At 36.8% G+C, this 24,613-nt stretch overlaps 2 protein-coding genes across 2 annotated transcripts; one reads left to right on the top strand and one right to left on the bottom strand.

Annotated features, from left to right (window-relative positions):
- Positions 1 to 3,257: 3,257 nt before the first annotated feature.
- On the bottom strand, positions 3,258 to 5,578 carry LOC142633754 (pentatricopeptide repeat-containing protein At2g33760). Its single transcript, XM_075808007.1, has one exon. The coding sequence runs from the start codon at positions 5,453 to 5,455 to the stop codon at positions 3,656 to 3,658; it is 1,800 nt and encodes a 599-aa protein (XP_075664122.1). The 5' UTR covers positions 5,456 to 5,578; the 3' UTR covers positions 3,258 to 3,655.
- A 12,759-nt stretch (positions 5,579 to 18,337) lies between these two features.
- On the top strand, positions 18,338 to 24,081 carry LOC142633240 (3-deoxy-manno-octulosonate cytidylyltransferase, mitochondrial-like). Its single transcript, XM_075807460.1, has 8 exons — positions 18,338 to 18,619; positions 19,906 to 19,951; positions 20,672 to 20,758; positions 20,849 to 20,973; positions 21,430 to 21,569; positions 22,068 to 22,119; positions 22,225 to 22,335; positions 23,619 to 24,081. Exons 1-8 carry the CDS (start codon positions 18,404 to 18,406, stop codon positions 23,709 to 23,711), a joined length of 870 nt encoding a protein of 289 aa, XP_075663575.1. The 5' UTR covers positions 18,338 to 18,403; the 3' UTR covers positions 23,712 to 24,081.
- Positions 24,082 to 24,613: the final 532 nt, after the last annotated feature.

Raw genomic sequence — 24,613 nt, 5'->3', positions numbered from 1 at the left:
GAGACCCATCAACCACACACCATCCACACCGACCACCAAAATCAAAACCCACTCACCTTTGTCGTGAGTCTGTGACCCACCTAGTCGGAATCCACGGCGTGAGTCCATGACACAACTTGCCATGCACAACCTTGCCATGACCCACCTCCATGCCACCAAACCCACGACCCACACCGTCACCTGACCCACGTCGGAGCCCACACCAGATAATACCCACCACCACGGAAACCCTCCACCACATCAAACCCATGAGCTCCACCACATCAAACCCTTGATTCAAGGGAAAATAGAGAGAAAAAGAAAAATGAAAGGGAAGAGAGGGACGAGAGAGGGGGAGGGATTGAATGAGTGAACTGAAAAAGAAGAAGAAAAAAAAAGAAAAAAAAAAAGAAAAGAGGAGATGAGAGTGTGATTGGTGAGAGAGAGAGAGAGAGAGAGAGGAATTGATAAAGTAAATAGTGAAATGAATAAAATATTAGTTTTTTTTTTTTTTTTTAAAGAATGGAGCTACAGTACAATTCTATCTTTAGAATTGCACTGTAGCACTATTGCAAATTTTTTTGCAATAATTGATTTTTACAAGTCTAGATGAAGCTCAATTTTTGTGCAAAAATGGTAAAAGTTGCCAACATATGGCATATGCAAGTACTAATGCAAATGCCCTAACAACAGCTTAAAATCAAGCTAAAATCTTAAAAATTTTCATTATAGTTCTATATTATAGCATTTCATTTACAGAATTCAATTACTTTCCTCTTTTTATTGCAGGGCACTCTATATATAGGGCATGCAATTACTTTCCACTTTTTATGAGGTATTGATCTCTCATCCTCTTATATTGCAAGAAAAATGAGATATCTCAAGGCGGAGAAAACATAATACGAAAATGCCTGGAAAACAACATGCTTTGACTATAGTTAGGAAATGCCAACATTTCATGCTAACCGCTCGGAGCAAACCTAGGTGTTATGCCATGCACCAACACTGTCCTAGGAGATGCCTTTCTTATTCTTGTATAGTGTTATTGCATATTCAGGGCTCCTAACTGATGGAATGGAAGTGAGATTTTGCTTGGATTTCTTGGTCCGGGCATCATTGCTGGTCTCTTCTTGCTCTTATTCAGCTCACTTCCTAATGCTATTATCAGAATACAACGTAACAGTAAAACACAAATACAACTTACAACACCAAAACAGCCACAGGGGACAATACAAAAGGAGCCCAGATCTGATCGATAACAAATACAAAGACATTAACTACTACTGTTAGTATAGAACCTGAAATGCCCCAAAGACAGCAAATTGCCCTGTTTTGAAAAAGAATTAGAGTAGCTGCTACTTTCTGCTCTGACCTTTACTTCCCACCTAATCATTTTGACCTAGCCTCTTCGGAAAGTACACTACCTTGGTGAATAATAGCATTCCTTCAAAGCCAAATATGGTCTAGGATGCATGGACACAGACATGGGGAAAAGTACGGGTACGATATGACGCCGAGAGCAATTTTTGAAAAATTATAACATGATACGGCAGATTGGACACTGTTACAACACATGTATAGCACACCAAATGAAATGTCTGTGCATCCTAAAATATGGTACACAGTAGACCACAATGCCAATCTACAAACAATAAGCTTCAAACTCTAACCTCCTAGTTGATTCTCACTGCATGTCATAGCCAATTAAACTTTGGGCGTTTTATTAAGCACCAGCTCATTAAAGTTCTCCATATTCTCTTCAAGAAGGAACACTCAAAAAATAAGTGATCCCTACTTTCAATTCTCATTCTACACAGAACACACTGAGCATCCAAATTAGCACATTGCTGCAACATCCAATCTTTGGTGGACAATCTGTTCTGCACTGTTAACCAGCCTATAAAGGAATGTTTAAGAATAGCAATGGGAAACCAGATCATCTTCCACCATTTAACTTTAGGGCATTTCTTCTTTATACAGTTCCATGGACCTACACAAGAGTGTTTCCCTGTTTTCTCAGTGATCTAAACTGAACTGTCTTCATTTCCAATCTCAACCAAACTGAGCTTGCTCTGAATATTTATCAAGTTTTCGGATTGAGCTGGATTCCAAATCCAATTGTCCTTATCCAAAACACTAGACACCTAAGCTTCAAGAGAGCTTGCTGCATATTACACCACTCTGACCATACTTTAGATAAAGACAGCCATCAGGGTGCCACCAATCATACCATAGAAGAATAGCTTTACCATGTATATTTTATAAATGGTCGAGTGATATCTCTTAGCTTGAGAATTTTCCTCCACAACCATGTAAAATCATGAGGACTTCAAATCACAAAAGCTGTTTCCTTTAAGAAAGTTAATTGGACCCATGCCTCCCATATGGCGCTCACCTGTGCAAATAAGTTCCAAATGAAGCCCATAATTGCAGCCTTGTTCCACTGCTCTAACTTCCTTAGACCTAAACCTCCTTCATCCCTTGGTTTACAAACCATATCTCAATTTACCTTGGCTCTAGAAGCTGAAGTATTTGAGCCATTCCATAAAAAACTGCTCAATTTTTGTTCAGCAGCTTTGATTACCTTTTTGGGAAGGATAAACATTCTGGACCAGTACCCTTGAAGACTGAAGATGACTGATTGTATCAATTGAAGTCTGCCTGCATATGAGAGAGATTTTGCTGCCCATGAGTCTATTCTTGCTGTGATCTTGTCTATGAGATTTTGCACCCCAAGGTATATGACAGGAAGCTTTCCTTCTTTGAACTGGAGCAAATTCAATCTCTTTTTTTTTATAGACTTGGAGGAGTAGCTGCAATAAAAATTTTGCTCTTTGTAAAATTTTCTCTTAACCACAATAACCTTGTAAACTTATCCAAAGCTTCTAGGACCACTTGAACTGACTGTACATCAGTTCCCAGAAACACCGTTAAGTCCTCAGCAAAACACAAATGAGTAAGCTATAATGCAGCACACTTTGAATGGTGCTTAAAATTAGTAAATTCTTCCACTCCTTTCTGCAAAAGCTTAGAAAGCACCTTCATGGCTAGGACAAACAAATAAGGGGAAAGGGTGTTTCACCATGCCTAATAATATAAGTTATAAAACTATGTATGTACACATTAACTGACAATGATTTTTTAACCAAATGATATCTTCTCTCCCACAAGCGATGGTAAATGGCTGAAACTAACCTATCTAATATGTTTTGACAATGATGCATATTCATCAAACTGTGGCATATGCTTTATCTTTTGGACTTTAACAATTCAAAAACTAAATAGAATTTTTTTTATGCGAATATATAGAAATGAAATTATTGTCCACTTCACAATGATAACAAATAAGCCTTGTCAATTTATTCTACCTATGAGCTTTAGATGACACCACTTAGGCAATTGTATGGTACACGCAAAGATTAGGCAATATAACAACTAATGCTATGTTAAAGCCTTTGGTTTCATGGATCTGATATCGTTCCTTGTTAAGTAGACCTTTCTCCACTTCTTTTTTTCATAGCACCAAACCCAATCTGTTTTGGTTTGAGACCAGATCTACAGCCTGCAAAATTGTAATTCAGTAAACCTTTTGACTGCCTTGATGAACCTTACCCCATGATAATCAATCTAGCAAAATTGTTGAGCCACTCAAGCCTGAGCAAGCAAATAGAATTCATCACCAGTAATCGAGACAAGAACACGAACCATCATTAAAGTGATGGAAACGAAGCTTATCCCGGATGATAATTTCTCTGTTAGAGACAATTGAGATGTACTTAATTGCTGAATGACAATCCTCACACATTCTAAGGTTTTTCACAATCCTGATGGCTACACCACTGCTGGTTTTCAATAACCCAAACGCTATTGCAAGCTTCTCACTATGGTATCTAAGAGCATATTCCCTCTCCTCTTCTTCCAACTCATGCATCACCGACTCAGGTGCTGGTACGTATCCTGCTTCTCTACACCGCGACATCAATTCGTCTAAATACCGATAAACTTCATTTGTCTCAGGGTGGGACTTGTCACCCATGCTAAACAAATAAGTCTTCTGGTCAACCTCTATTGTGCTATAGCCAACTTGCTTCTTTAGGCCTCTTCGGATCATCAGGTTTCTAACCAACTCCACTCGATCCATCTTACCAGTCACTGCATATATATTTGAAAGCAAAACATAATGACCTGGATTTTCTGGTTCAACAGCTAAGAGATGCTCAGCAACTTCCACTCCAAGATCAAAATTCTTATGCATCTTGCAAGCCCCAAGCATTGCAGTCCAAATTGCTGGAGTTAGCTCCCTAGGATTCAATTCTTTGATAAATGCTTGGGCATCATTGAGAAGCCCAGCACGCCCAAACATATCAACCATGCAAACATGATGTTCCACTCCAGGCACCAAACCAAACTCTTTCCTCATAGATCCAAAGGCGCAGCGCCCTTCCTGAATAAGCCCTGCATGAGCACATGCTGACAGGACAGCAACAAATGTGACATTATTAGGACGTGGACCATGAATTCTCATTTTTCCAAAGAGCTCCATTGCTTCTTTACCATAACCATGCATTCCATACCCGGAAATCATAGCTGTCCAAGCAATAACATTCCATTCACTCATCAAATCGAAAACTTCTCGAGCTTTGGTCACATTCCCACATCTAGAAAACATATTAATGAAAGAAGTACCAAGAACCACGTTGACATCAAAACCATTACTAATAACATAATCATGTACCCAACAACCCAAACCAATTGCCCCCAACTGAGCACAAGCCGACAATACACTCACAAACGTTGTCGAGTCGGGCTTAAAGCCCCACTCCCGCATCTGATAAAACAACCCAATAGCTTCCTTTGAAAACCCATTTTGCTCGTACCCCGAAATCATCGAATTCCATGCCACAACCGTTCTTTCCGGCATTTTATCAAACACTTTCCGGGCAACTTCCAAATCACCAGTCTTTGCATAGAATGTAACAAGTGCAGCCTGAACAAACGAATCCGAGCCATACCCACAAACCAAAATATGGGAATGGATCCCTTTACTCAGTCTGGAAGCAGAAAGATCAGCGCACGCTTTGATTACAGACGTGAAAGTATAATTCGAAGGCGAAATATTAGCCAGGAGCATCCGGCGGTAGAAGAAGATGGCGTCGTTTGAGAAGGCGAATTTGGAGGAGCCTTTGATGAGAGAGTTGAAGAGAAAAGAGTCTGGGTTTGGAACAGTGAGGAAGAGACGGCGAGTGTAGGATATTGAGCCAGCGGCACAAGCTAGCGTGAGGAGCTTGGTGATAATGGCTAGATTTCGGTACTTGCCTAAGACGATGATTTGAGCGTGGACTTGTTGGAGGGGTCTGACACTTGGACCTGCTCTGAGAAGAGCTTGGTAGGCTGGAGAGTGTGATTGTGACTGTGATTGTGGTTCTCTGTGTTGAGGGTAAAGTTGTTCCTCTGGTTGGAGTTGTTTGGCCTCCATGAAAATTTGCCATGAAAATGAGAATAAAAAAAAAAGTGAGAAAATGTTGAAGCTCGAACCTGCGGAGCTGGTAGTAGCCTGATTATGATATTTTTGGCAGTGGCAGATTACTTTGAGAGTAGATTTTTATAATTTTTTTGAAATACATCTGAATGAATGGAAAGGTGAATAAAAATATATATAATAATGTTTAAAATGTAAAAATGTGAGTTTGAAATGATATAATAAATAGTTGCTCGGTATCTCATTATCCCTTCAGTCCCACACAGCAATGGCGGGCTATGGTTACTTGTAAAGCTCGCTTTAGGCTTGAAAAGCTATTTTAACGCCACAAACATTAAAACTCCACTACATTGAAGATGCCAAACTATGTATTTTTAACATTGAGAGCATTGCCAATTGCCATAAATTTTTTTTTAAAAATCTTATATATATATCATTGAATCAATCAATGAATGAATGAAAAGAAACCGCTTACCAAGAAAGGGGGGACAGGTTGGTTCGAGGACCTGTTGGTCAAAAGAAAGATGGGGGGTCCTTCTTCCGGGACAGAGCCGTATGACGCGAGCGTCACGTACGGTTCCCTTGAGAAGGGTGTGATACCACCACTTATTAGGCCCGACAAGCGGTCCACAGAGCTGCATCCCTACTCACCCGGTCTATGCACATCGCTCTCTCCAGGAGGTTGGCCGCCTATCCTAGATTTTCCCATTTTCAAGAAGATCCCAGGCTTGATCTGGTTTAGTATCAAGGTGATTCTGTTTCTGTTTTTATATATATGGGTCCGTGCAACATTTCCACGATATCGTTATGATCAATTAATGGGACTTGGCCGGAAAGTTTTCTTGCCTCTATCATTAGCTTGGGTAGTCCCCGTTTCTGGTGTTTTAGTCACCTTTCAATGGCTCCCTTAATTATGTGCAAGGAATTGACCTCTTGAGTAATGGGAAGCGGGCTAGTCCCCGAAAATGCCCGTTCCTTTGTCGTTGGGGCCAAAAATATTCCTTTCTCGTTTCTAGGAACTCAGTAACTTGACCAGTACGTTAGCGGGCATTGAGGCAGGCAGTCAGTACATAGAGTACAAGTAGGGACTCTTTTTCGAGACATAAGGCCCCGATGGAATGAGATGCAGTTCTTTAATCATTCCAGTCAGAATTTTCAGTCCGAAATTTTCTATTTGATTCAGAGCTGGAAAGGAGGAAGAGGTGGGTCAACGGTAGCATACGCTCCTTGATCTCTCTCCCAGAAAGAGAGAGAGTCTGGTTCCAAAGAAAGAAGAAAGGATAGTGAGAAAGATTGGATGCTACTTTACACCTTATGAAACGCAATAAAAGAAATAATAGGGTAAGCCTATTCCTACAAGTTCCATTAGTAACACCCCCTTGATACTTCCTATGGGGTAACTTTGTATCTTGCTTGTGATTAATGCTTCCCGATTCCACCAGAAAGAATATAGGAACTTCTTACGAGTGGATCCATTGGATCGGTTCATCAATAGCGTTAGGTTTGAATCCCGTTTTGACTCTGCACCTTTTTTAGTGATCAATCCATTTGAAATTCCTTCATATTCATAGAGATAGATAGAATACGTGAGCCTCTCCAAACGTTCGAAAAAGGGCCCTTATTAGTTGTTGCAGGCGTAGGCGTAGTAGCATCTGAGCAACCGGAGAGAGGGACAGAGACATTTCGTGATCGAAAGCCACTTGATCCTTTCGATGAAATAAAAGCGAGGGGCATAGATCGAAACCCAATAGCCCTTCAGGTTCCAGCTTCACCTGGCATTGATTACCGATCTTCAGCTTTTTTTTTGGCTATCCAAAAACGAGGAAAAACCTATGAATGGTTGGCAACTGAAGGATGTACAAATTCTCGGCTTTATACTGACTAGCTATTGGCCCCTTTCTTACTCTATTACTGGGCGAGAGGCTAGGCAAGTCCTTTCTTACGGCCACTTCGATCCTTATTGATTGATTGGATGAATCACCAGTCTTGTCTTATGTTACCAGCACCTGCTTGACTTTATTTTATATTTCAGCAATGAAACAAGCTGTCATACATACCTATTAAAGAGAAGAGGTGGAACTCTTTGGGCTTCCCTACCTGCCTATTGAATGAATAATAGGGGCCGGTCTACCTAGCGAACCGGAAATCCGCTTATGAGAACTTCGCGATTGGGCTGAAGCCTTACGATTGATTGGTGGACGGCTAAGCGCCAACTACTACAATGAAATTTCATTAAGGTAATCAGAGGATGAGGATGCGACTGACTACTATGGAACCAGGCCTTTAGCCAAAGCTTGCTTAAGAGTTGGAGTTTATGACTATGCCAAAGCAAGTGTGGGAGGAAGTTACTTCGGTGGAGGTCCCTCATAAGAGATTTATTACTACACCCCAAGGGGTGTCGCTGCAGGTAAATAAAAGGTATCGTATCGTGTGTATATATATATATATATATATATATATATATATATATATATGAAAAAAAAAATATGAAGGAGAGAGAGTGGTATACTCATTACAAACCCCGCCCATTGGTGAGACTCGAATCTAAGCACACATGGCAAGGAATCTGAGCTCATATCACTCCACTGATGAATTTGGGTGGCAATATATACTTACATTTCCACTTTAACAATATAACATATATCATATTCTTTTTACAATTCATTCCATTTAAAAATAATCTATTAAAATCCACACCAACAAGACAAATGGTAACTAGACCCAAAACTAAGACAACATACATCTCATTCTTTATTTTACCATTTATCGGATTAAAATAATTTATTAAAATTCGTACCAACAAGACAAATATTAACTAGACCCAAAAACAATAGTGGCTAAACTCATCATCACCACCCAAACCCCATCCTGACCTAGTAATAACCTCCACTGCCAAACAACCACCAACCCCAGCCATGACAACCTAAAACCAAACCCACCAATACCAACACCAGCGACAACCACCAAAACCCAAAACTCAACCTTGCTTCCCTTATCCAAATCACAACCCAAAACTCTCAATGATCCAAATTTCAACAATCCACCACCATCTAACCTAAAGAGTATCACTGTTGAGGTTTGCATGTGATATAATGATAATGTATTTTTAGATGTTGTTATAGTGTGTAACACTTGACTCACTTAAATTTAATTTAATTGCTTCTAGTGAAATTGATGTATTATTTAATTTATTTTGAATGTGATATTATTTTATATTATGAAATCTACAAAGAAAATAAATAATAAAATCTGTAACGCGGAGAGTTATTTTGTGAATTATTCATATTAAACTTTTAGTCTCCTTATTAGTTAAAGAAAATGATAAGAGATTAAAACCTATTTGGATTAGGAGTTTAAGTGTTATTGGGATCCTTTAGAGTTCTAGCCTATCTAATCAACCTTAATTTGAGTTTAATTGGGAATTAAAGTCTTGGAAGCTTTTTTAATTTTTATGGGCTTCTTGGAGACTAAGAAGATATGTTTTAATGGGTTTTAATTTCGAGCCCAAGTAAGAAACGTTAATTCCAGCCTAAGTAGGAAATGTATTTAACATGTAAAGCTGAATTTATTTAAGAGGACTAATTGGAGTGGGATTGGTCTCCCTAGACTGAATTGGAGTGTTATTTTAGAGGGGTGTGTGTGTGTATGTGTGTGTGTGTGTGTACTAGGTCTTTTAAGTCAGCCACATGAAAGGAAGAGAGAGACTACAAGATTCTGGAAAAAAAGAAAAAGAAAGAAAGAAGAAGTCAGTGCTTAGCATGTAAAGGTTTAGAAGCAGAGAATTAGGGTTTTTCTACATTGAAAAGAATAGAATAATGTGGTACTACTAGAGCAACCAACAAGTTCATATTGTACTGAGGTAAACATCTAACTATACATACTTTATTGGAATCATTAAACGCATCTTTGACTTAGGATTCATCATCTCATAATCGCATGGAAGTCTTAGTAATTATATTGATATATTCAAGGGAAAATAGGCTATATATATAGGTATAGCAGATTCTAGTATTAGGGATTACACTACAATTATATAAAATATATTATAGACATGATGTATATTAGAAAGCTATGTTAGATTTAATATTGCGAAATTTTCACAGTGGCTAAGGAAAATTTTATATAAGGACTTTTTGGTTATTCGAAACCTGCCCTTATTGAGTTATTTGATCCTTAATTAGGTTCTAGTTGACATTGCGCCGGACAATTGAAATGAAGTTTGGTTTAGCAACTAGAAGTGAATAAACTTCAGAAAATGACATCTTTCAAGATGTGTGTGTGTGTATATATATATACACACACATATTTGCAAAAGTGAAGTTTCAAAAACTTATACCATTGTCATCATTCCTGACAATTGAAGTGAAGCTTGGTTTAGCAACTAGAAGTAAGTAGAGTTCAGAATATGACATCTCTCAAGATGTGTATAATTATATATATATACACACACACACACACACACACACATATTTGCAAAAGTGAAGTTTCAAAAATTTATACCATTGTCAATGCTTTATATGCATATTTGAATTTTATTATTTCTTGAGTGTTATTTCAAAAGTATATTTTTGAGAAAGTATTTGTTATATGATATATGATTGGTATTGACAATATCGTAATAAGTGAAGAATGTTTTCAAGTGGTTAGCTAGACAATCTGCAACCTTTGCCAACACAGGGTTGTGTTGGCCTTCAGCCGATGCAGTGTTACTGTAGTGTGGTGCAGTGTTATCGTTTGCTCTTTAGAGCTAGTGTTGTCTCTTTGAGGTTAGTGTTATTGTTTCCCATGGGAATCACCCACCGAGTGTTTAGTAGCTTATGTCTTTATCTGGTGTCGGGGACGTTTTGCGACAAGGGCAAAAAATGTGAGAATGGCCCAAATCTCCCCTTGGGTTCTTTAGAAGTGTTTATTATGGAGAATCAAACCCAAAATTCCAAATGTATAATGAACAAAAGGCTAATGGTGCTTTTACAAGAGAAAATCAAAATACTAAAAACAAAAGTGCTGAAAAGCATAAAAACACAATAGGTCTGAAACTTTGATCCACAGTCACCGAGAAGAGAAATTGAGAGAGGTTGCGAGGAAGAGAGGGAAGACTCCCCTGTACCCATATTTCCACCCCTAAGGTTCAGAATTGTGAGAATGTTTCCTAGCTCAGTGGGTTTTTGCTCTCGAGTTTCAGCTCTATGGGGAAAACGTGGTTCAATAGGTCTGAAACTTCGACTCACAGTCACCGAGAAGAGGAAATTGAGAGAGGTTGTGAGGAAGAGAGGGAAGGTTTCCCTGTACCCATATTCTCACCCCTAAGGTTCGGAATTGTGAGATTGTTGACTGGATGAATGGGCTTTTGCTCTGAAATTTCAGGTCTCTAGGTAGAATGTGGTTGGTTTTTTTATGAGCTAAAGAGAGAGTTTTATATAGAGTTTGGGGTGTTGCTCTTGACTGGTTTTTTAGTAGTGGAAGAGGCTTTTATCCCCTATGATACTATTTTGGTGTTTTGGCTTGGGTTACTTTTGTTTAGGGAAGAGTTTGGTATACTTTTAGCATGATTTTGGAAATAAAGTGGGTTTTCTCTAATTGGTTGCCTTTGGTCAGAAATTTCAGACCATTGGGAGGCTCACCTAAGTGAGGGTTAGCATATAGAGTTGGTCAATGGGAGCCAACTGTGTTTAAAGGAAGAAAAAGGTTTGGGCAGAAACTTTGGGTCACAGTCACCCAGAGTATAAAAGCTGTTTTGGGGTGAAAATTTTGGATACAAGACCTCTTTCATGAGCCTGAGGTGCTACCAGTGTCCCTTGCCCACTTGGTAGCACGCATGGGCTGGGCTCATGCAAAAGGTCCGAAAGGAACCGACCCATACCCTCCAAACCACACTTCCTCAATTTTCCCCAATAAGTCGCATAGGCTTGGGCCATGCTTAAAAGAATAAAATATAATATAATACATGAATTAAGCTTACAAGGAAGTCGGGCTTGTAGAAAATGTGTCGCGAAAATGGGTATCAACATCTGGCTAATGTTTAATATTTTCCATACTAAACTATTGTTTTATTGCTTTGGACCTTTATAAGTGGAAAAGTTGTTTATTACTATAAGGACAAAATTTAGTTACAAAACTAGTTGTAGCCTAAGGCTATAAACTATTCTAATAAACTGACATGTGTAAAAAATAGCATGTGCATTGCACATAATTTTTTTAAGTAAACTTAACCCAACTAACCCTAATTAACTACACTACCTATTAAAAAAATAAAAACTAAAAACCTAAAAAAATATTATCTCTCTCTCTCTCTCTCTCTCTCATTGAAGAAACCCATCTCCCACCGGTCCCAAACCCTCCTGTCTCCACCGCCGATCGGCCAACCCAAACCCTTTATCTCCACCGCTGGCCAACCTCAATAGAGAGTACCTATAATATCATTGGCCGTCATCTCTACCCTTGTATGGCCCAAATTTATTGTTTCACTCTTGTACACACGCAGCTGGCCAGTAACAATTTGTTCATATTGCAATGTCATGTCAAGGATGAAGTAGATTTACTTGCAAAAGAAAAGAAAAATATGACGAAGCAGAATTTAAGATGCATTTAATGAGGAGGAAAATTACAATTTCAATCATAGAAGGGCCTTTGTCCAAACAAGAGCACCACAATTTATGAAATATGTAAAAAGCTTCATCTGCAATAGTTGATGACGATGACAATGGGACCAGCAAAAAATAACCTTACAAATAAAGAAAAGCATATTAGTGTCAAATATCAGAAACCTTATCCAAATTCCTGAAGAAGTTAAAGCCACAAGAAAAGATTCCACATATTCTCATTATCTTCTCACTACGAGCCTGAAGTTTTTCATTTATCAAAAATTTAATGGCACCTATTTTGTTGAATCCACCAAATCAGCTTTCCTTCGAATCAAATGTAGCACAGATAGTGTCTCTACTTGAAAGATGTACACCAAAAAAACTAAATAAGCATCACAAAAACAATGGTAAAACCACAATATAAGGAAGCAAAACCACAGTATATCAGCACTGGGAGGATTTGAGGTGGGCCGGCGATGGGTGGGCAAGCGGTGGAGACAGAGAAGGATTTGAGGTGGTGAGCCGGCGGTGGAGACAGTACAGGATTTGAGGTGGTGGGTCAACGGTGGAGACAGTATTGGATTTGAGGTTGGCCGGCGGTGGAGACAGGAGGGTTTGGGATCGATGGGAGATGGGTTTCTTCGATGAGAGGAGAGAGAGAGAGAGAGAGAGAGAGAGAGAGAGAGAGATTATATTTTTTAGGTTTTTAGTTTTTATTTTTTATTTTTTTTAATAGGTAATGTAGTTAACTAAGGTTAGTTGGGTTAAGTTTACTTAAAAAATCATGTGCAATGCACATGCTATTTTTTACACATGTCAGTTTATTAGAGCAGTTTGTAGCATTAGGCTACAACTGGTTTTGTAGCTAAATTTTGTCCTTACTATAATATATTGTTTCTACCTATCTAGTGTATTTTGGCTAACTAAAGTGATTACTATTTTATTTATTGATTACAGTGTTATAGTTAAATGTTTTCTTTCTGATAGTTTTATAGAATATATAATATTACTGTTAAAACTATTTGTAAATGCTTACAGTGTTATAATTAAATGTTTTCTTTCTGACAGTTTTATAGAATATATTATATTACTGTTAAAACTATTTGTAAATGCTTTGTGTACATAACACCACTAAGGCATGGAAGAATGCATAAGTGGTTGAATCTGGACTCTACACGTGGAGCAGCTGTGAGGGAAGGGAGAGCAAGTGATGGCTAAGAGATTTTGTCTTGATTAGTGTTAAAGCCGTGACTGCCTTGGGAAGGAAGTAAGATTTATACTTGACACGGTACTCAAGCAATCACCAAAAAGGGACAGTGACTTTTCAGGGTTAAAGGCTATAATAGCACCCTTTATTGGTTGAATGCACAATAAGTCACCTTAGAGACACGTGTACCAATCACAGTATTCCTGATATCCCTTTTGATAACCAAAACTTGTCTCCCAAACAGTGGCAAAGCTACCTACCTTTTGGTTCCAGTGCCATGTTGGCGCAGTTCTTATCCTTTAGTGAGCAGATAATATCACAGCTGTGAAAAGATCCAAAAGAGAGAATATGATGACTTGACATTGGTCCTTTGTACTCAGCCATGTTCCTTAGAGTATCAAAGGAACATGCAGTTATGCTTCTAGGGCAAGAACCCAAATAGATATTTTGAGATGAAAGTGGAGAGTTGGTAGGAAAGAAAGGCAACTTCATTGTAAACTAATCTCTTTCTGATACATAATACAAGCTGAGCCGAGCAAGAATGTTATGTTATTGCTCAAATCGTGGTTCTTTTATCCCTTCTCTAGGGTTTTCCACATACATCCGGTATTGCTTTGATAATCAACTTCTTCTTCTTCTTGTTTAAATGTGCATTTTTTTCATGTCCTACCGTTACTTTTTTTTTTCTTATTTGAGTGCCATGTTAAAACTTGCATCTTTTCGAACTTTCTGATGTAAATATACTGTTAGATAACTTATTTCACTCCCATAAATAAGCTCAAATCTAACTTGCATGTACACTTTGTAAAGATTATATTTTGTCAATGATACTATTGTTTTGTTTTGAAAGACATCTTCATTTTATGTAATCTCTTATTGAGCTTCTAGCTCACCCCCTTTCTCTACCCTTTTAGATTGGAGCAATGGAATCTATTTTAGCAGTAGATCATTGGAGCCATAGATTGAAGACTTCTTTTAGAGCTATGTTAATTGATGAACTGTTTTTATTATGTTTTTTTAGGGTAGTGAGTTTAGTATTCTTGAAATTATTTGGGATTGTATTTGAAGACTTTATTGTTAAAGTTTTAGTTTGATGGATTTTATAAGAAAGAGTTTGATGGTTTGATTCTTATTTGTGGATATTTAATTATGCTTTGTTCCATTATAGCAAATGTTGATTATTTATAAGGCAAGTCGTGCATCTAAATCCTTGGTATGAGTTTGGGGTGTTACATAGCATGTTGTAAAATTTTGAAAAGTAGTGAAGGATCAGATGTGGTGGTGATTTTGAGTGTTTTGCGTAACAACCCCCACCAACAACAACCACCAACCCTTGCCATGACAGGTACCAAACCTAAAACCAAACCCACCAACATTAGCACCAGCGACAAGCCGACAAGTTGACAATCACCAAAACCCAAAACCAAACCCACCAACAATAGCACTTGTGACCCACTCTTGCCATGACAACCCTCGTGACCACTACAACAACCCAAAACTCAACCTTGCTTCCCTAATCCAATTCGTAACGCAAAACTCAAATTTTTTTTTTTCAGTGATCCAAATTTCAACAGTCCACCTCCACGCAACCTACAAAGTATCGATGTCAAGGTTTGCATGTGCTATAATGATAATGTATTTCTAGATGTTGTTGTAGTGTGTTGTAAAATTTTGAAAAGTATTGAAGTATTAAATCGGTGGTGATTTTGAGAGTTTTGTGTATTTGATAATGTATTTTGCATTTGAATGGCTTTTACATTCCTTGATTCCCAAATGAGAATGCTCTTAAGTGACATTTTGATTGAAAAATTAAAACTTAAAAGATTATATATATGAATTGGATTTAAGTTACACCAGGTGTAACTTTAAAGAATATTACAATACTCAATATTTTTTTAATTGAATGTGAATTTTAACAAATTCACCATTTAATTACATTGTCTTCATGCGTTCTCTATACTTGAGAAATTTCATGATGATTGCATATCAATAATCACGCCATCAATAAATTGTTTCAAGTTTTTGTAATTTAAAGTAATGAATAAAATATAAGTTTATGGATTAAATGGTAAATAACAACTGATTAACATGAATATTGGTGTGCATATTAAAAACATATAATCAAATGGTGGAGTTTTTAAAATATGACTTCAGTAACAAGTTATTAGGTAGTTTAACATTCAAGTTATATATATGATGTAACTTTACAAGAGTTCCACATCTTTTGACCATTGATTTTTATTAGATCCAATAAGACACTAGTTGTCATGTCATAAACCTTCTAAAAAAAAAAAAAAAGTAATGTCAAAGAATTAAAAGTCACTAATGTTTTTTAAAAGCAGCTTTTGTATGGTACGTATTTATTAAAAAAAATGTCATCAACTTTCTGCTCTCTTCTTCTTCTTTCTCTCATTTACCTAGGCCACCATCTTCTTCTTTCTCTCTAATCTGCCTAGGCCACCATAATCAGGGGAATTGCCATCACTTCCATTGCCTGTTGGATTGTGGTGAACCTCATCACAACCCAAACTCATCATTTCTGTGCATCTTCAAATCAATGAATTAAATAATGTTTCACCATAGTCATAAACTCAAATATTGAAATGTTTACAAATCTCGGTGCTATTCATAAAACAAATAAACCAGCTACTCTCCCATTGTTCTTCAAGATTCAAACTCTTAATTTATGGGTTTTATATGTGTTTCAAAATATATAAAAGGCCCTTTAGTTTCTTTGATGCTACAGTAGTCACAGTAAAATTTACATCTTTCTCAGCCATGATGGCCACCCAAACAAGAAATAGAGGAGAAATAAGTAGAGTTGATGACATGACACAATGATATTATTAAAATGATATTATTTTAGAAATTTTCCAAGCAATGGCGTACTATATTTTTTAGACTAAATTGCACCCTTAATTTTTGGGATAAATTTGATTTTATCTCCATCCAGATGTGAGGTTGCTTCAAAATGATGATAAGTGATAGTGTTTGAAGCGATAAAGGGCATGGATGAATGCATGGCGGTGGCGGTGGCGGTGGCGGTGGCAGTGGCAGTGGCAGTGACATCAACAAGATTTTTTGACATGATGTCATTTGAGAGAGAGAGAGAGAGGAATATGTAATGTTGGATCACAATTGGTTATGAGAGGTGGAGAAAGTGTAATCTAATGTGAGAGAGTGAGATATGAGATAGGAAGAGAGAAAAGTAAAGTAAAAATAAATAAAAACATGAGAGAAAAATGCAACAAAATAAAATGAAGTGGTAAATATTTTTTTGTACCGACATAGCAAAAATTGGAGTCTTTTGACTAAAAATTGCAAAAAACGAAGTTTATTATTGTTATAGGTACTGTTTAAAGTTATTTGGCAAAATGAGGAGAGAGACTGAATTTCGGCAATTGTATTGCCGAAATTGCAAGAAAAAGTAGAATGTGTCAGGGGAGAGAGAAAATTGAATTTCGGTAATGACATTACCGAAATTCTTGTCCTGCCCTGCCTGCCCGTGAAGTGCCCAAAATACTGAAATGGAAAACCAATTGTGGCAATGGCATTGCCGAAAATGGGAGGAAAAAAAAAAAAAAAAAAGAATTGTGGCAACCAAGTTGCCGAAAATGGAGGGAAAAAAAAAAAAGATGCTACGTCCACAATATTTTTCACAATAAATTACAGGTGGTTAGTTGTTATTAGTTCAAATTTGAACCTAACACTAAGGTAACTTTTTTGCCCCAATAATAACAATAAGTAATAACTTGCTATTTATGATTTGCTGTAAAAATATTGTGAAAATGTTGTGGATGTATCATTTCAAAAAAAAATCGTGGAGCCGAAATAGAAGGAAAAGAAAAAAAAAAAGTGGCAATGTGGCAATGCCATTGCCGAAATAGAGGGAAAAAAAAATTTCCCTCTATTTCGGCAATGGCATTGCCACATTGCCACTTTTTTTTTTTTCTTTTCCTTCTATTTCGGCACCACAATTTTTTTTAGAAATGATATGTTCACAACATTTTCACAATATTTTTACAACAAATTATAAATGACAAGTTGTTACTTATTGTTATTATTGGAGCAAAAAAGTTATCTTAGTGTTAGGTTCAAATTTGAACCAATAACAACTAACCACCTGTAATTTGTTGTGAAAAATGTTGTGGATGTAGAATTTTTTTTCCCCCCTCCATTTTCGGCAACTTGGTTGCCACAATTTTTTTTTTCCTCCCATTTTCAGCAATGCCATTCCACAATTGGTTTTTCATTTCAAAGATTTTCGGCACTTCACGGGCAGGCTCGCAAGTAAGGGCAAGACAAGAATTTCGGTAATCTCATTACCGAAATTCAATTTTCCTCTCTCCCCTGACACATTCTACTTTTTCTTGCAATTTCGGCAATACCGTTGCCGAAATTCAATCTCTCTCCTCATTTTGCTAAATAACTTTGAACAGTACCTATAACAATAATAAACTCCGTTTTTTACAATTTTTAGCCAAAAGACTCCAAAAATTGCATAGTTTTAATGCATTAAAACTATTTTGTTTTGAGATAGAGTGACGTTAACAACCACTTTAATGACAAATAGACAAAAAAAAAAATGTCAAACCAAATGTTAGAAGAGTGGATCAAATTTTGAAACTTGGACAAAATCAAAATTTTTAAAAACATTTAAGGTAGAATTTGTAATATTTTTTTTTACATGCTAGGTTTTTTTTCTCCAATTTGGAAAGAAAACAAATGAGGAGTTTAAATAGAAAACTTTATCGTCCATCCACTCAATTTCCTTTATTTCCTTTTATCCGAATCAAATAATAGAAAATTACAATTTTCTCTTGTTTTCCTCCCAAACCAATCATAGTATAAAAAGATTATAAAGAAAATATAAAAGGGTACAAATTAAAATTTTCATTTTTAAATTAATATTTATAATTTTAGAATGGAAAATTTAATAAAGTTGTAATTTTGATAATAGTAATTGTCATTTTCTTATGGGAGAAAATAATCAGAACGCACCGTTTGGCGGAAGCTACAAGAAAAGTGGAAAAACGACACTGTTTGATTTCCCGCCGTTAGGAAGCTTCCTTCCAATTTACAATGCTATAAACACGCGCGAATGTCCTCAGTATCACCACACGCGCCACTTCTCTCTGTCTCAACAACTGAAACGTCATGAGTCCCACATCTAGCACCACCGGTTCATGGCTTGTGCAAGGCCTACTCGCCGGGGCAGCCATAGTGGCGGCGGCTGGAGTTTACGCGGTGATATGCACGCGCCGAAGCGCAAAGTATCGGAGCCGGGTTGTTGGTGTCATACCAGCTCGTTTTGCTTCTTCACGATTTCAAGGGAAACCTCTGATTCCAATCCTCGGAAAGCCCATGATTCAGGTCCTACATTTTACTCTCTTTATTTATTTTTAAGTATGGCTCTACATTTTTCATGTTAACAACCTTAAATTGTTTTGAGATTTTAAGGTTTTGTTGTTTTAGTTGATGTAAGCTATGACTCTGACTCTACATTTTAGAGTTGAAACTGTCTTTGTTTTTCAATTGGATTGATTTAGTTTTGAGTCCAACCGAAAGTCAAATATAGCTTGTTAAATTATTTATTTATTTAATTTTTTAAGTACAGTTTCATGGTTTATACTTTATCTTAGCAAATGCATGATGAGAACAAATTTAGACAAATGCTTAATAATAGTTAAATAGCCAATTAAAAAGTCCTTGGTGCATGTTTTGGTTGATTGAAAATGGCAGAGTTGTTCCTTACAGTTGTTTTGGTTCGCTGCGTGTTACTATTGCCCATAAAACTATTTTATGTATTTTTGGACTTGCTGAGTGAGATGGCTTCATAAATTGATTCGAAGTAGGCCAAGAGTCTTCCAGCTCAATAGCATTGTCCAGTTCTCTCATTGAGAACAACCTGGGTTTGAATCCCCTGTCCTCCACTTGTAAAAAAAGAGGGGCAAAAAAAAAAAACCAACTTTTGTTTTGTGTGTGTGTTGGGGGGGGGGGTGTTGGGAGGGTGGATTGGTCTTAAAAAAAGGGCGATGGGGACCAACCGTGGCTTCCCTACCTGGGTGTTACCATCTTAGCTCCTATACCAAGGATTTAGGAAGCACGGACACAGACACAGGAATGACATGATGAATCGACCAATTTTGGAAAAATTATAACATAAAACGGCTGGTATGAAACCAGTATGATACGGGTACGACATGGGTTTGACACCCTAAATGAAGTGTCCATGCTTCCTTGGAGAACCGATGCATGGGGGGTTTAGATGGAACAGGGGCCAAAAGCACTCCCTAAGGTGAATTAAGCCCAAGTCTGACCTCAACCCCACCCATAGCATCAGTGGTTTCAACCAGAGTGGTTAAACTACAGATACAGACTTTGTTCTTGTTTTCATAGTATATGGCTGGGCTCAGGAAACTGTCAGTTCATTGGGAATTGCAGATGCAAAATTATGCGTATTCATTTGCTACTTTGGAAAAGATTTGAATTGAATGAAGTGCAATTTTTGTGTTTTTGGTCAAGGCACTAATTGTCCTTTTAACCCATGTTTAATCTCTTTTTGTTCTTGTTTCAACCAGTATGTCTTTAAATATTATATGCCCTGCACAAGTTTACTATGGTTTATGGATTTTGTTTACTAAAATTGTGCTTGGCAGAGAATATGGGAAAGAGCAAAACTTGCAACTACATTAGACAAACTTGGTATGTCCTGCAATTGAGCTTCATATCTTTTTTTTTTTTTGTTCCAAAGATGGTTGACATCATATGTTGTTACTAAGGGATAATATCCTTTTGATGTTGATATTTTGGTTACTTACCAAAATAAAAAAAGAAAAGGCAATTATGGTACAATGTACAAAATGAGGCAAAGTCATGCACTATAGCTAATGTAATTATGAACCTCAAGATCTCCTGACATTTTATTGGGTTAAGGTATGGGTGTTTTTACCCTATGGCATGTGTTGCAGTCGTTCTTTATGATATTCTAAGAGAAAGAGGGAGAGAGAGAGAGAGAGAGAGAGAGAGAGATTTGCATTGTAATGTTGCCTCTGCTCTGGATCAAGGGCAGCATTAGTCTTGCATTCTGTAGTGAGGGCATTATAACAAACTACCCAGAAGCAGCAACGTAATCACATTTTTTATGACTTTATCTTGCGTTCAAATGGCAATCTATTACAAAATGATTACTTTAGCCAATTTGGTTGACTAGTTTCACTCTATGATTCTTCTCGCCTGTGGCAAGGGAAGCTATTTTAAGCATCAAATATAGGATTACACTAATGACTAATAAACTGAAACAATTGAATCATTTTGAATTGATTCAGCACATGCCTTCAGCATATATCATCATGAGAAGTTTTTTAAAAAGTAATCTCTTTCTCTCTCTCTCAATTTATAATAACTGGTTTTCTCTTCTACAAGTTGTGGCCACCGATGATGAGAGGATAGCAGAAATCTGTCTGGGATTTGGAGCTGATGTGATAATGACATCAGAATCTTGCCAAAATGGTGAGATCAGTGGCTCAACCTTATTAGTCACATTTATTTTTGTATCCATTGAATAGACTCAGAAGGTTATCTTAATAGCTTGATTGGCAGGAACTGAACGCTGCAACGAGGCAATTCAAAAGCTTCGAAAGAAATTTGACATTGTTGTTAACATTCAAGGAGATGAGCCCCTTATAGAGCCTGAGATAATAGATGGGGTTGTCAAAGCTCTGCAGGTAAGTTATTTTCCGTGAATAAATAAGATGGCCATTTGTAATTTTTTCTTTTCTTTATGGAAAATGATGGCCATTCATATCTGGAACTAAGAAAGTTACACATTAGTTACATTCCTCTTCAACATGGATGAAAGAACATATGCTACTTCTTTACATTCTATCTTTTGATAAATAAAATTTGGTTTATTGACTCTTGTGCTATCTTCTTCTTCTTCTTCTTTTTTAACTCCTGCCTTAAGTAAATAATATTCTTTCTTAGAAAATTATTCTAATTGATAGAAGATAAGAATGTGGCTAACCTGTAAAACCTTCTCTCATCACGCTCAATATCTTGTAGTATCATCTGCAGGACAGCTCTATTCTTTTGATATAAATATAATTTTCTGTCTTTGGGTTGTTCCTGATATTTGTTTTCCTTTTCCATATGAGTTGATTGGTTTAGTTTAAGTACTGCAGGCAGCTCCAGATGCTGTATTCAGCACTGCAGTTGCATCTTTGAAACCTGAAGATGCATCAGATCCAAATCGAGTGAAATGTGTGGTGGACACTCATGGATATGCAATCTATTTTTCACGGGGTCTGATCCCGTGTAACAAGTGAGTTTTATTGAATATCCTATATAGATGCAATACAAAATGTTGGTGCAAACACAATGATAATGGAAATAACACGAAGAGAAACTGAATAATATTTTTGAATTTTTATTAGTTTAAAGAAAGAGATTACACAACACTATTTGGACTGAGGCGCGGATTAATCTGATTAATTAGGTCCATTATTATGATTAGTGGGTGTTACAAGATTAATTGTACCTCCACCCTTCACCTCCCCCTTGCGCACGTATCTAGCCTAATATTTGAGACAATTCATGTTAGCCCATTAATCACCACAATTAAAAAGAACAAAATAATCTCTCTCCTTTTCAATGTGGGATTAAACATTTTCATTAACTCCTCATCTTCCACATTCACTCCCACATCTTTATATTTATGTTATATAATTTATTCATTTTAATTATTTAATATTAAAATGTTCCAACACAAAATAGTGTGTAGCCTTAGTAATTTATGTTTATCTTTATGTATGAAACACAGGTCAGGGAAGGCCAATCCACACTTTCCATATTTGCTTCATCTTGGTATCCAGGTATTGATATACCTGTATGTTTAAAAAGGATCGTTGCTGTGAGCTTCTAATGTAAGTAATTTCTGTGTGGTCTTTTACCATGCTGACTTTCTTTTGTCTTGCCAGAGCTATGATACACAATTTTTAAAGATATATCCAGATCTTCCACCTACTACATTGCAGCTAGAAGAAGATTTAGAGCAGCTTAAAGTCCTTGAGAATGGCTATAAGATGAAGGTATCATACAATCATTTGTTTTATATTTTGGTTGACTTGTTCTAAATTCATTTGATCAATTATCTGTCATCTTTACCAGTTTAACTCTTCATGGATCAGAGTCTAGTTATGGTTACATTTTACCCCATGCTCCTTTTTTTGGGGTGTGTGTGTTTGATGCAGGACAGCCGCTGACCTCACCACTTGTGCAATGATATTTGTGTTTTGTCTATAATTAATGTTGCTCATGAGTCATGACACCTATTGAGTTTCAGTGTGCATTTGCATTTCAAACTAAGCATATTAATTTGTTTTTCCTCTGTTGATTGATAATGTTGAGTGATTTGGAGTATCCGTTGTGCATGGTGCTTGCAGATGATAATATATCCATTCATTAAATCTAGTTAGTCCACATAAAGGTTCTTAACTAAAAAATGAGAGGAAAACTCATGACAGAAACTATATGACCTCAGCGGCTTACATTTTTAAGAGCATAAGTATGTAAAGCTATTCTATTATGACGCATGTGTCCTAAGTCACATCCTTTTGTTCATTACATGAATGTAACTCCCAAAACAAATTTGGATATTTTGCTAGAAATGTATGCAAGGAATTACCACGAAATTCCCAACCTGTGAGAAACAAAATATAGAGAAAAACATATGCCAACGAAAAATAATCACACGCACAAAACAATATTTACGTGATTTGGCAATTTGCCTACGTGCAACAGAGTTGCAAGGATTTCACTATTATCAGGGAAAAATACAAAGTGCGGCTACAGTCCTTTTTCTCTAAAAAAAAAAACGACAACAACAAACCCTAATCACAAAATAGCGTTTTCTACATCCTGCGCACAAGTTTCACAATGAGCTACAAAACGAGCAAAATTTTTTTCCCAGGAGTGTTGTCCCCGGACCCCCAAGAGACTTGTCCATGAGCGCTCCGGCTTGGGCAGACAAGCCCAAGCCTCCGCTCCATGGACTAAACCTCAAAAAATCTCCTATTAAAAACCACGCAACATTATTCAGGTCGTCAACCGAATTAAACACAATTAGGCTCCACAAAGCCCAACAATGTATTCCACTGTGAATTGTCCTCTGCAATTAATAACATTCTTAGAAGTTGTTGCTGAGATGACCTTATTTAACTTATTGGGTTCACCTATTAGTTGCTGAAATTATTCATATGTTAGTACGTCTTTGTGGATCACAATTTATATTGGCTTCTTTTTTGTTTGTTTTATTAGAGATGTGAATTATTTTTTAATAAATTTCACAAGCGTGGTACATTATTAATCACAGGTGATCAAGGTTGACCATGATGCTCATGGTGTCAACATTCCAGAAGATGTCAAGAAGATAGAATTGTTGATGCGGGAAAGAAATATGTCTTAGTTCTCAACAGAACAGAAGAAAAAGAGAGAACCCTTTTCTTACTTCATTTATAATGGGAACCAGCATGATATAGAAGTTCTTGCAGCAAATTTAAAGTTTGGACTTCTGTTTCCACTTGCCATCATTTTGTTTCCCTGTTTTGAGTCAAGCCTATTTGTGCTAGTTTTCTGCTGTAAACTATATTAAGCCGAGTACTAGATGTAATTTCCAAGTTACATGTATAATCGAGCTATCCAACCAATTTGGACCAGTAACCCCTTATCCAGTCTCTTCACCGGCTTACTGTCCATCTGGGTTTAACAACAATGTGTGTGGTGTACTGGTGTGGGCATTACTTTCAAATTTGATAAATGAGATCTTGTTTCTACAATGATAAATTCAGAAGTTTCATACAAAGTGTGAAGCTAAAAGTTCTCATAAATCCAACATTGCAAACATCATTCATACAACCTTGCGTAAACTTTGCACTTGACTGGTCCATGAGTGTATTCCATTGCTATCTTTTACATTAAGATAATCTGCCCTATCTCAATGAGTAGTTCTTTTAGACCACATAATTTGCCACAACTTGTTGATGACATGTGCGAGTGTAATTGGTGGACCATAACTTTCACATGGATCCACAACTTTTTTTTTTTCCACCATTCACAATTGCACATCTATATTGAGGTAAAAATTGTGGCACAAAAGTTGTGTCATATGGATACTTTCTCTCCAAGGAATGGTACCATTTGATTTTGTAATGTACGTTTTTTGGCCTTGAATTTCTTTACTTGCATGGATGCAATCACGTGACTAATATCTCCTGCAGCCTCACCTGCTTTCTCGGGGAGCTGATGTCCAAGCAATTTGTGTAGTGCATTGATCTTAAACTTAATACCAAATTACAAACTTTGCTCACA

The sequence above is a fragment of the Castanea sativa genome, chromosome 5 (genome assembly GCF_040712315.1).
Source record: "Castanea sativa cultivar Marrone di Chiusa Pesio chromosome 5, ASM4071231v1".
Taxonomy (NCBI): Eukaryota; Viridiplantae; Streptophyta; class Magnoliopsida; order Fagales; family Fagaceae; genus Castanea; species Castanea sativa.
Note: the sequence above shows the minus strand (reverse complement) of the source record. Positions and strands in the feature narration are given on the sequence as shown.